The sequence below is a fragment of the Populus nigra genome, chromosome 4 (assembly GCF_951802175.1).
Source record: "Populus nigra chromosome 4, ddPopNigr1.1, whole genome shotgun sequence".
NCBI classification, from domain to species: Eukaryota; Viridiplantae; Streptophyta; class Magnoliopsida; order Malpighiales; family Salicaceae; genus Populus; species Populus nigra.
In genome coordinates, this window is record NC_084855.1 from 5123845 (window position 1) to 5136042 (window position 12198).

The following is a 12198-nucleotide window of genomic DNA, read 5'->3' on the forward strand; positions in this document are numbered from 1 at the left end:
TCGTATTTGCATACAAATTAGTGTATTCAATGCAAATTACTGTGCACATGGCTCTTGAATTTGAACAAATCCATGAATATATAAATAATAAGATAAAACTCAACTAAGAAAACAGATATATATATATATATATATATATATATATATATATATATATTTAAAATAATATTTTATTTTTTCAAATTACGTACAAAGATACGGGATATCGAATAGAAGGAGCATATTCCTGTCAACTTCTATCGTCCACTAATCTGTACTAATTCACATGGTTTAATTGTCAACAAGCTACTATTTTCTTCTGCAATAATAATGGTGACACTAACACTCCATTGAAAAACAGGCTGAAAGATCGATCAGCAATTTCCAAATTGGATCGATATCACCTATTTCCTTTCCTATTGGCACTCAAGAAGGGAAAAAAATATTGTAGTAAAAAGAGAGAATGGAATATCAATTAATATGAATTATTGGAAAGCTTATGCTATTTATATAAAAAAGAGTAGCATTTCATTTCATCAGTTGCGTCGGCAAGAGCAGAATAGCAGATAGCGCCCAGTAGACTGTGTTTAGGGGTTTTGTACATGTCATGTGTAATTGCGCACAGTGACTAACTTCCAGCTAATTCTTGTCATAGTGGTTACCTGGTATTTCTTGTTCTTGTTGTTTTTTTTTTTTTTACTTTAATCTTGTTCTGCATCTTAATTTACGAAAGCTCACACAAGCTTTTGATACGTAAGATTGCTGTCATGCATGCATCATATATTGTTAGTTTTTTAGAACAAGTTGTGGTTTTTTTGAATTCGTTTCTATCATATTATTTTGACTTTATAATCTGGGTGTAAGTTTGGAGAATTAACTAAGATTGGCTCGCCTCTTATTGCTTTGATTATATATCAATCATGCTAATTTAAATCGACTCATGTTAGCTTTTTTTATCATTTTTTTACTTCATTTTATCTTTCCAGATTTAATTGGTTAAGAATTAAACATCATTATTTTTACACTTTTGAAAAAGATTTTTTCCCTCAAGTTATCATGATTACTTTTTTATTATTATTTTTGTTTGTTTCATCTAATTAAAATAAAACCAATTTATTTGACCAATCAGGCTATAACTCAAGTTGTTGATTTTTTTCTTTTTTTTTTAAATGCGTATATGAAATCTAAACATCGTTTATATAGGAGAAAAGTAAATGATTACCCATGACGTAGCGTGAGCATGTAAGAGATTCATCTCAATCTAAAAATTTAAGTTGTTAAGTGAGGCATTAATATATTATTTATATTATTTTTTAATATAGTTCCTCAAGTAAAAGTTCAAACTACCTTTTGCTATTTTTTTTTAAAATAGAATTGGATAAAAAAAAGACAAAATTCATGATCTTTTAGTCAATAAAATTATAATATCATGAATAATTTTAACTTAAAAACTTAACTTGTCAAATCAAATTTTAAAATATAATTTATATTATTAACTTGTAGTAATGTGGACTGTTTTCATGATGAAATGAGAGGAAAATATCATTTGATAAATCATTATTGCGTTAAAGAAACAACGCTTTAGCTGCGGAATAGACGTTGTTATTAAAAATCAGTGGGGATAAGTTAATTATGCTAGGTGACTTTTACAAATATTGAAGAAACTCAAGCTGCATTGAATATATGGTATACGTCCTCTCAGCCAATTAAGTAGGCCGGCTAGTTGTGTAAATAGTTGAAGTTGCATGATTATAGCAATCGGGATAATACTGGGTGGAATTTTAACTTGTGCTGTTTAAGACAAATTAAAGAGAAACTGTGATTAAATCTTCCAAGAATAATAATAACAATAATAAAAGAAGAAGAAGTTCGTGTAAAATCAAATTAAATTTACGTCCTTTTTTACCATTCAGCCTAATAAATTAATCTTTTCTTCAAATCACTTCTTCACCTTATCCCTACCTGCAAACACTGGCCTCAAATATGTGATTTAGTGTATAAATCCCTTATGTACAGCTAAGTATAATTAGCACAAACAATTATTACAAACCCTCATCAAATTTTTGAAGGAGAAAGGGGTGTTAGGTTTTTTAATGCTATCATTGACACTGGCTTTTGAACCGTAATGATAAATCTATGAGTATAATTAACAGAAACAAACTCATATTCCAAAATAAAAGAGTTGGTTTTATTGCGTAAGACCTTTGTTAACCCATCTCATGTCATTTTCATCCTCCATAAGCAACGCCCATTAATGTCAGCACCCGGTATTTCCCGGTCAGTAAGAGACCAACGGAGCCAAAAAAAAGCACTGCCTAGCTAGCGGTTATTTTCTTGTTTCTATTCTATAAAACCCAATTGCTTCTAGCTAGCTCTACATCTCATTTCCATTTCAATTCCCATTTCCATTTCCTAACAAGTCTCTATTTCTTTGTAACAATTGTTAGGTTTAGATAAGGTTTGGAAGATTGAAGACAATGGAGATCGCGCATTTCTTATTTGGAATTTTTGGTGGGTTCTTTTTAATTCATCAATCAACTTTCTTCTGCTCTTGGTTTTCTTCTTCTTCTTCTTCTTTCTTGAAGAAGTTGCTAACTTACTGTCTTCTTCTTGTTTCTTGAAGAAGTTGCTAACTTACTGTTCTTAGTGTTTTTTTTGTTTTTTTTTCCAAAGGGACTAATTAGCGGTTTCTCTCTTCTTTCTCTTCTGTAACAGGAAATGCCACTGCATTGTTTCTCTTCTTGGCTCCAACGTATGCACCGGACTTGTTCATTTAGCTCTCTCTCTCTCTATTAGCTAGGTTAAGCTAAAGCTAATGTGTATTTATGGATAATTTGTCGATAGGATCACGTTCAGGAGGATCATAAGAAGCAAGTCTACAGAGCTGTTTTCTGGCATTCCATATGTAATGACCATGCTCAACTGCCTCCTTTCTGCTTGGTGTGTGCTCTTCTCGTCTCTTCAACTACCTATTTTATTTTCGAATTGTGCTGTTTTACGCTTTCTAGAACAGTAGTTTGGTTTAGCTTTAGAAGGGTGATCTTGTCAACTAATTGCTTTTGTTTATCAAGAATAACCCGAAAGGCAAAAGATATCTAGCCATGATCTTCGGAACGTACATCCTCAAACCACATGATATTTGAAGTAAACCAGTGCTGATGTTTTTCTTCCTGCTATGCTTTATAATTAATAGTCTGTTAGTACTGTTTTGCGGCTTAACTTACTATATATTCTGGTATATATATTAGACACAACGAACAAAGCATAGTGCTGTTTTTTCTTTTTCTTTTTTCCTTGATTGATGATTCAGCTGATTTATAGCTAATTAGGATCTATTAAGTTTGTTGACTCAACTTGAGTTTTTTGCATGTTAATTAGGGCAGGTGCATCTGTTATTTCTGGTTACATTAATTTTGTCGACTCGCCACCAGTTAATTGTTGATACCATACTTTGTGGCAGGTATGGAATGCCCTTTGTGTCTAAGAACAACATTCTGGTGTCAACAATCAATGGAACTGGTGCAGTAATTGAGGCAATTTATGTCTTGACCTTCATCATCTATGCACCAAAGAAGGAGAAGGCTAAATTCATTGGCCTCCTCACGCTTGTGCTCACCACTTTTGCTGGCGTGGCCTTGGTGTCCCTTGTCGTTCTTGATCATGGCAAATCCAGGGAGATATTCTGTGGCTTTGCTGCTGCTATTTTCTCAATCATCATGTATGGCTCCCCTCTGTCTATTATGGTACGTCAAATTACTCTAATTTTCTTCACGGTATACTTGCTGTTCCTGGCCGAGAAAAGAGAAGCATATTCCTTATAATTTGACAAGCTAGCTCCTTTGTTATTATAGTTTTGAGCGTGTGCATGTATCATTTAGTATTAATTGACTGCTGACATTCTGTAGTTTGGGACATGGTTTACTTTCTCCAGAAAATCAGAAAACTGATGATTTTGTTTTTCATGCCAGTCAAAGTGTATTTTATAAGCTGCGAATAATATCTTCTTCGTCGTTTTCTCATTTGGAATGGGAGATACAACCCGCGTGGAGGATATATAATATTATAGTATACGTACGAAGTATAATTAAATTAAGCATGTAGTAGCAACCCTTTATATATAAAATAGGTTTTTCTACGAAGGTTATAATAGTAGGCTATACATGCAGTGCCCTTTTTTGTTAGATAATTATTTTATGTGATTTTTCTTGTACCTGCAGAGGACAGTGGTTAAAACGAAGAGCGTGGAGTACATGCCATTCTTCTTGTCTCTTTTTGTCTTCTTATGCGGCACTTCCTGGTTTGTCTTTGGGCTCCTTGGTGGTGACCTTTTTGTTGCTGTAAGTTAATTAATTTTAGTTATCCCTAATCAATTTACTGATCACGTTAGACCAGCATGCCTGCCCAGTGGGGTTCAATGTTGCAAAAATCTCATCGTTTTATTTTACTGGAAATATGCTTGGCGTGCCATATGTTACAGGTCCCGAACGGAGTTGGCTGTGGTCTAGGGGCATTGCAGCTGATCTTGTACTTCATCTACCGGAACAACAAGGGAGAAGCCAAGAAGCCCGCCCTCCCTGTTAAGTCAATGCAGATGGGTATCGCAAAACTCCACCAAGAGAAGGAATTGGTTGCCAATGGATCCCATGTTGATAAGGTGTAAATGACTTCAATATTGTGCGTGCAAGCTTAAGTTATAATTAAGACACCGGGACTGCCTCGATCCTAGTTTACTTGACAAGCGTGCGTGATGTTACCTTGTTTGCTGCATGCAAGCTTGATCACTTGTTACGAGTCGAGTCTTTGTTCTATTCGAAATCCTCTTGTATTTTCTCTCTCCAAATAATTACAACGCCAACTTAGATGTTGGTTCTATACAAACGAAAAGTAGCCTGCATAATGTTTGGGTCATTAATTGAGCTGTCACTGATTATATAATTAAAAAAAATGATTCGTCTATCCATTTAGGTAATGGTTTAGTAATAAAAATTTAAAATTAAAAGATTTATTTCTTATGTGATTTCAGGTTCGAGTCTTGTGGTTGCTCATATGATGGTCACAAAAGGTTTAAATAGTTATTAACTTCATGGCCCGTGGAATTAGTCGAGGTGCGCGCAAGTTGGCCCGGACACCCACGTTAAACTAAAAAAAAATGATCCATCTAAAAAAATATTATGTAAAGCCGGATATATAAAAAATATGATTTCAAAATAAATATATTTTTTTAAATAAATATTTATTGTATAAAAAAATCTTCAAAAATTAAATGCAAAACAAAACATTTTTTCTTAAAAAAACCTCAATTAAAAAACAGCCTACAAAGCTCATGGTATAGGCATTAAAACCGGGACCTATTTGTATCTACTAAATTTATTTATTAAAATCAATAAAAGATAATAGAAATAGAAACACATATGAAAGTGAGTGAATAAAATAAAAGAAAAAAAGTTACGCAAGACCAGACATATTAGAAATATTATTTCAAAATAAATATTTTTTTATAAAATAAAGCTTATCTATTCAAAAATAAATAGAAATTCTTCAAAAATTAAATACAAAACAAAACATTTTAAAAAAACATCTACTAAAAAAAGACCTGCAAAATTCGTGGTCTAGCCCTGGAAAATTGGGATAAATCAATATAATTTTCTTTTAGGATAACCACAAAACCAATCTTAAAAAAAAATCAATAATGAAGTATGATAAAATCATAAAAGAAAATGTAAAAAATATAAAACAAAATCCTTAACTGTATCAACTCTTAAAACTCGTGACCCGTGTCATTAAATTTGAAGCATGACCAATTAAAAAACCACGAAACCCGATCCCCAACAAATCAAAACATGAAACCGGGGAAAACATTTATCACAAAAAAATAATAATTAAAAGGATGAGAGTGAAAATAAAAATAAAAAATAAATTAGAAGGCGTCAAAAATTTTAAATAAGTGTTAAATTGGAAAGAAAAAACTTTAACTAAAAGAAAAAGAAATCAAAAGAATGAGCGCTAAATTAAAAAAAATAAAACAATATAAACTTTGATTGAATGATTAAATTGAAAACAATAAACTTTAACAAAAGAATCAAGAAAAAAAATCATAAATCAAAAGAATAAGGACTTAATTGGAGAAAATAATATATGCAAATTGTAATTTAAGGACTAAATTGAAAACATAAAAAACTTTTCTAAAAGAGCCAATGACTAAAATAAACAATAAAAAACATAAGGCCTAAAATTGAAAAAGAGTCAAAGACTAAAGTAAAAAATAAAAAACATAAGGACTAAAATAAAAAATAAAAAGAAAAGAGGACAGACATGCATTTTTTCTGGAAGAGAGAGAAAATGTAAGCCTTGGAAATTAAAAAAATATAAATAATAATAATAAATAAATTTGTAATATATATAGAAAGGGATTGTTTTGGAAATTTAAGAAGGGCATGTGGACTAAATTGGTTCCAAATAAGGTATAAAATGCTAGTAATAGTTTGGAGAATTAGCTAAAATTATAATTTAAAAGAATGGAGGGGTAAAATTGTAATTAAAAAAATTCAACTCTTCTCTCCAACATAAAAAAGTCGGCTACACAACCATGGAGAAGAAGAGAAGATTTTCTTGATTTTTTGCATTTTGTCTTGCAAAATTATTGAGAAAAAGGTGTATTTTTGGGTAGGAGGAAAACACCAAAATACCAAGAATAATGATATTTGAAAAGACTTAATTAGTTACTCCAGGTCAAGATAGCTAATGATATTGATGGATTACATTGATATCAATATTACATAGAACTTGATTAGCTACTACTGACATGAAGGCTAATGATGTCAAGGGATTCTTAACATCAACATCACCAATAGATAAATTAAGATATTAGAAAGATTAGCTATTCCGGGATCAGATATCTAGTTATATCAGTGGACTCCATTGATATCGGCATTACCTCAATAATTGATTAATTGATCTCGAATAAGAAAGATTAATGATGCTAATGAGATATATTTGCATTGGCATAAGAATTTTCCATAGATTTTAAGGGAAAGAAAAAAAAATGTATTGGATTAGTTGTTCTTGGAAAACTAAATAAAGCTAATGATATCAAGGGAATGCTTTGATATCGATATATTTTCGTAATAAGAGTTTAACTTCCCAAGAAAACATAGCAAATGATGTCAGTGATTTAGATTGACACATTTGTCACGACCTGAATCTCGGTTTCATAATTGAAAAACAAAAAAACGGTGTTATAAGAACACTCCACCTACGCTAAGTCTCAAAACGAATATATCAAAAGAATAACTTATTTAAAAATACACAACATTTCATAATCTTCTAATATATTATAATATTTAAAACTAATTAAATCAAATGATAGTTTAAAACTTCATATCAGTAATTAAAACAAACACAATAATCCATAATACTCATTACATTATTAAAATCCAAACTTAATTAAAACAAGGTAATAATGGAGCGTTTAAGACATCGAATCAAAACTAAAAGGAAAGCCTCGCTGAACAAGCAAGGCATACCAACCAAAATTAAAGATGCAGGAACACTCAACAAGATCCATTTGCTAACAAAAACTAAGAATCTGAAATAATATTAAAAATAAGGGTTGAGTTCAACCAACTTAGTGAGGAAATAATATTTAATATTCTTTTTAGATATTAATAGTTTGCAAGTTGATTTATCTTGATATACATATACATACTAAGCATTTTATCATAAAATAGTTGAATACATGTCAGAGATCACATGACACCCGAAGGTGATCACTGTGGGAGGATCAGTCACTATAAGCTGATGACTTTCTCACCAGCTAGGTATATACAATACTATGTGCACATAGGTTGACTACTCGCCGTTAGCGTAGAGTTACTAATAAGTCTTATATCAATGCATAATAGATCTTCGTATAATTATCAAAGCAATGCATATCATCTCGAATAGAATGTAGTTCGACAAAATGCAAGTGCAAATTTAAGAATAGATAGGTACTTAGAAAATAAAGCAATATATATAAATATTCAAGAAATTAAGTAGTTGTACTCATCATATAATCTACATACATATTTATTTATATTACATGCATATTAAATATTATCTCACTCACCCGGAAACTATAGAACTAAAAGGAATATGAAATAAAAAACCTGAAAATCCTATTAAAAATCGTTAGGAGAACCTACAAAAAATATACAAAATATACTAAAAAAACAACTCAAAACAACACAAATAAAAAATTCCAATTTCTAAAATAAAATCAGGTTTAGTCTCCTAAGTTTAGGGACTAAAATGATAATTTTCCAAAAACAAGGACCACAACGTAATATTACCAAAATTGGACAACCAAATTATAAATATATAACCATACTCAAATTTCACCTATAAACCACCCTCAGTTCTGTCCAGAAACAAACCAGAGACTAAACTGCAATTTGTTTAAGTTTAGAAACTAAAATGTATATTCCTAAAATGAAGGGACCAAAATGAAAATATTCCAAATCAATTATTAAACTGAGATTCATCATCCTTAACCTCATAATAATACTCCCTAGAATCCCAAAATATATTTAGGGGTCAAATTATAATTTTGCAAAGTTTAGGGACTAAAATGTAATTTTTATAAATCATGGACCGAAATAAAATTTTATAATCTTCAACCTCAAGAACATTCTGTCCAGATTTTTCAGCAAAGTTAAAACAATTTTCTTAACCCATAACAAATCAATCCACAAATTCTTATTTATAACAACACACCCAAAATCAATCACTTAACTTTAAACCCATAGTAATCACGAATCAATCTTAATAACATAAACTTCAAATATTTATAAACCTTAATCTCTTCTTTAATCCTTTCATAAACAAATCATAATCGAAAGTAACATGAGAGGGAACCACTTACTTACTACTTCCACTTTTCTTGAACCCAAAAACTTAAGATCAAAAATCAAAATTCTTTATTTGATGAGTAGAGAGTCACGAGATCCACAAGAATTAGGAGAGAAAAATAATTATACCTAGGTTAACTTAAGTTGGGTTTAGGCTGACTTGAGCTTGTGTTTGGACCAAAAATTTGGATCATGCAACATTTTAAATCATTTGTTCTTAAATTATCAAGCGGAACCAAGGAAAGAGGGTGTAGCGATATTTCTTTTCAAATAGAATAGATATTAATTTACGTGCTTCATTATTTATATAGTTTTGTTGCATTTTCTTCCAAGGTTGTCTCATTCATGTCAAGAGTAGCTTGCATCCTATATTAGTTTTATTGTCATGGACTAGGCATGTGGCATATTTTTTTTTTTTTGTGTGGAAATTGTATGCATTTTGCTTAATTTTGTAATAGCTTGGTCAAACTTCTATTATATGCATGGATGCAAAATGGACCTTTTTTTATGATGATATTCCTATAAATATATTTGTATATGTATTAGTTTTTATTCTCCTTAAAATGCATAATAAATAGTGAAACTATTTCTGTAGATTTTAAGGATAAGATAAAAGTGTAATTTGAGAAGTAGGATGATTTGATCAAATATGAGAATTGTAAATAAAAGTGTAACATGTTATATCAATAACTTGAAATCTCCCTATATATGAAAGACTGACAAAATTTTGGTAGAATAGAAAAACAAAATTCCCACATTTTCTATAAAATATGTTTTAGTTGTTGTCCTGGTAAATAGGAGTGTTATAGAAAAGAAGGAAAAAAAAACATAATGATCACTGGTGAAAAATAGTCTATCAATCGTCATAACACGCCATACTAGAAGAAAGAGGATGAGACAGATTTGGTCACCGGGAGACGGCGTGCACAAGCGCCTCCCACGTGTCATTGTGTAATGTTCCTGCAGAACTTTTATTTAAAAATCAATTATTAAGAGCAAAAGTCCAAAACACCATTCATGATTCCGGTATTAACAAAAAAAAAAAACTAGGTGAAAAGAAAAAATCGCCCCTGAACTCATCTTGCCTTATATTTTTCTGATTCTAAAGGCATAAAAGTCCTTTAATAATTTTGTAAAAAATGTAAAGGTATAATACCCTTGGCTGCCAGCTGTTTATTTTTTTATGGGGTCAATTAGTAATTTCACTATTTAAAAAAGGTTTGAAAGACAAAAATAACTCATTACAATTCTTTAATGACCAATCGAGTTTTGGAAAAAAAGAAATCACCCTCAAAACCAGGACCAAGGCACCCCAAATTTTCTTCAAATGACGAAACAGTAATTTAACTATTGCAATGAATAGTTCTCTATGATCAGTTTTTATATTTCTATAAAAAGTATTTTTATTTTTTCTCATTGGTTAATTTTTCTATTTAAATAATGATTTATGTCCTCTCTCTTATTTCTATAACAAAATGAATTTGCTTTATTTTTTTAATTGTTTTTAGTTGTTTGATACTTCAAAGAAATTAGTTTGATTTCTTGTGGATTTTCTTCCTTTTATATTTTATATGAATTATTTGTATTTGAAAGAAGTTTTTATAAGAATAGAAATAGTTTTTTATTAGCAACAATAATTATCCACAAAGATAAAATAAATAAAAACATTTGAAATAAAAATGATGGTCAATGTCAGGCTGCCAACTATAAATTAACTCATAGTAATAATTCATATTGGCATCATAAATTAAAGCATATTCTGTTCTGTAAAAAAACTAGAATTAAATTAATCGTGGAGTTAGCTACATCACTTATAATTTAAAGACCAGAAGTTTAAAATTTTATGTTGAAAGGACAGAGAATGGAGATTTAAAAAGAAGAGTCAAGATATGGCTCTTTTCTAATAATATAAAATGAGAATGCGATACATCTTCTAAAACGGGCATGAAAGAATTTGCCAAATAGAGTACTGCTACTAGGAAAGGCTTTGAAACCTAAACATTATTTTTTTATGAGAAAAAAAATTAATTCTGAGTTGCGGTACTGTACCACAAGCATATAAATATATAAGAGATTCATTTGAAGTGAAAACTTAAATTATCTTGTTTTATTAGTAGTTTTAAATAAAATAAAAACATGATAAATTTTAAACTCGTGTGATTAGTTGATTAATAAATCTATAATATTTTATTAAAAATAATATTTTTAATTCAAAAAAAATTTTCTAATAAATTTTAAAATATAATTTATATTATTTGTGTATTAAAATATAATTTATATTATTTGTGTATTGAATATATGGGCTTGATGGATTAATAAAGCTATAATATTTTTAATTAAAAAAAATAAATTTTAAAATATAATTTATATTATTAGTGCATTGAAAATATCAACGGGGACTGTTTTCATGATGAAATGAGAGGAAAATATCATTTGATAAGTCATTATTGCGTTAAAGAAACAACGCTTTAGCTGCGGAATAGACGTTGTTATTAAAAATCATTGGGGATAAGTTAATTATGCTAGTTGACTTAATTATGCTAGTTGACTTTTACAAATATCGAAGAAACTCAAGCTGCATTGTATATATGGTGGCCGTCCTCTCAGCCAATTAAGTTGGCCGGCTAGTTGTGGAGAGAGTTGAAGTTGCATGATTATGGCAGTCGGGATGATCCTGGGTGGAATTTTAAGTTTTGCTGTTTAATACAAATTAAAGAGAAACTGTGATTAAATCTTCCAAGAATAATAATAATAATAAAAGAAGAAGAAGTTCATGTAAAATCAAATTAAATATACGTCCTTTTTTACCATCCAGCCTAATAAATTAATCTTTCTTCAAATGGTTTTTGCCTTCAAGAGACAGTCACTTCTTCACCTTATCCCCACCTGCAAACACTGGCCTCAAATGTGTGCGATTCACTGTACAAATCCCTTATGCACAGCTAAGTATAATTAGCACAAACAGTTATTACAAACCCTCGTTAAATTTTACAAGGAGAAAGGGGTGTTAGGTTTTTTAATGCTATCATTGACACTGGCTTTTGAACCGTAATGATAAATCTATGAGTATAATTAACAGAAACAAACTCATATTCCAAAATAAAAGAGTTGGTTTTATTGCGTAAGACCTTTGTTAACCCATCTCATGTCATTTTCATCCTCCATAAGCAACGCCCATTAATGTCAGCACCCGGTATTTCCCGGTCAGTAAGAGACCAACGGAGCAAAAAAATGTACTGCCTAGCTAGCGGTTATTTTCTTGTTTCTATTCTATAAAACCCAATTGCTTCTAGCTAGCTCTATACATCTCATTTCCATTTCCTAACAAGTC

The 12198-nt window shown here is 30.2% G+C and overlaps 1 protein-coding gene across 1 annotated transcript; it reads left to right on the plus strand.

Annotated features, from left to right (window-relative positions):
- The first annotated feature begins 2456 nt into the window (after window positions 1–2456).
- Window positions 2457–4690, plus strand: LOC133692995 (bidirectional sugar transporter SWEET1-like). Its single transcript, XM_062114183.1, has 6 exons — window positions 2457–2490; window positions 2695–2731; window positions 2824–2919; window positions 3440–3722; window positions 4197–4316; window positions 4457–4690. The coding sequence occupies exons 1-6, from the start codon at window positions 2457–2459 to the stop codon at window positions 4637–4639; spliced, it is 753 nt and encodes a 250-aa protein (XP_061970167.1). The 3' UTR covers window positions 4640–4690.
- Window positions 4691–12198: the final 7508 nt, after the last annotated feature.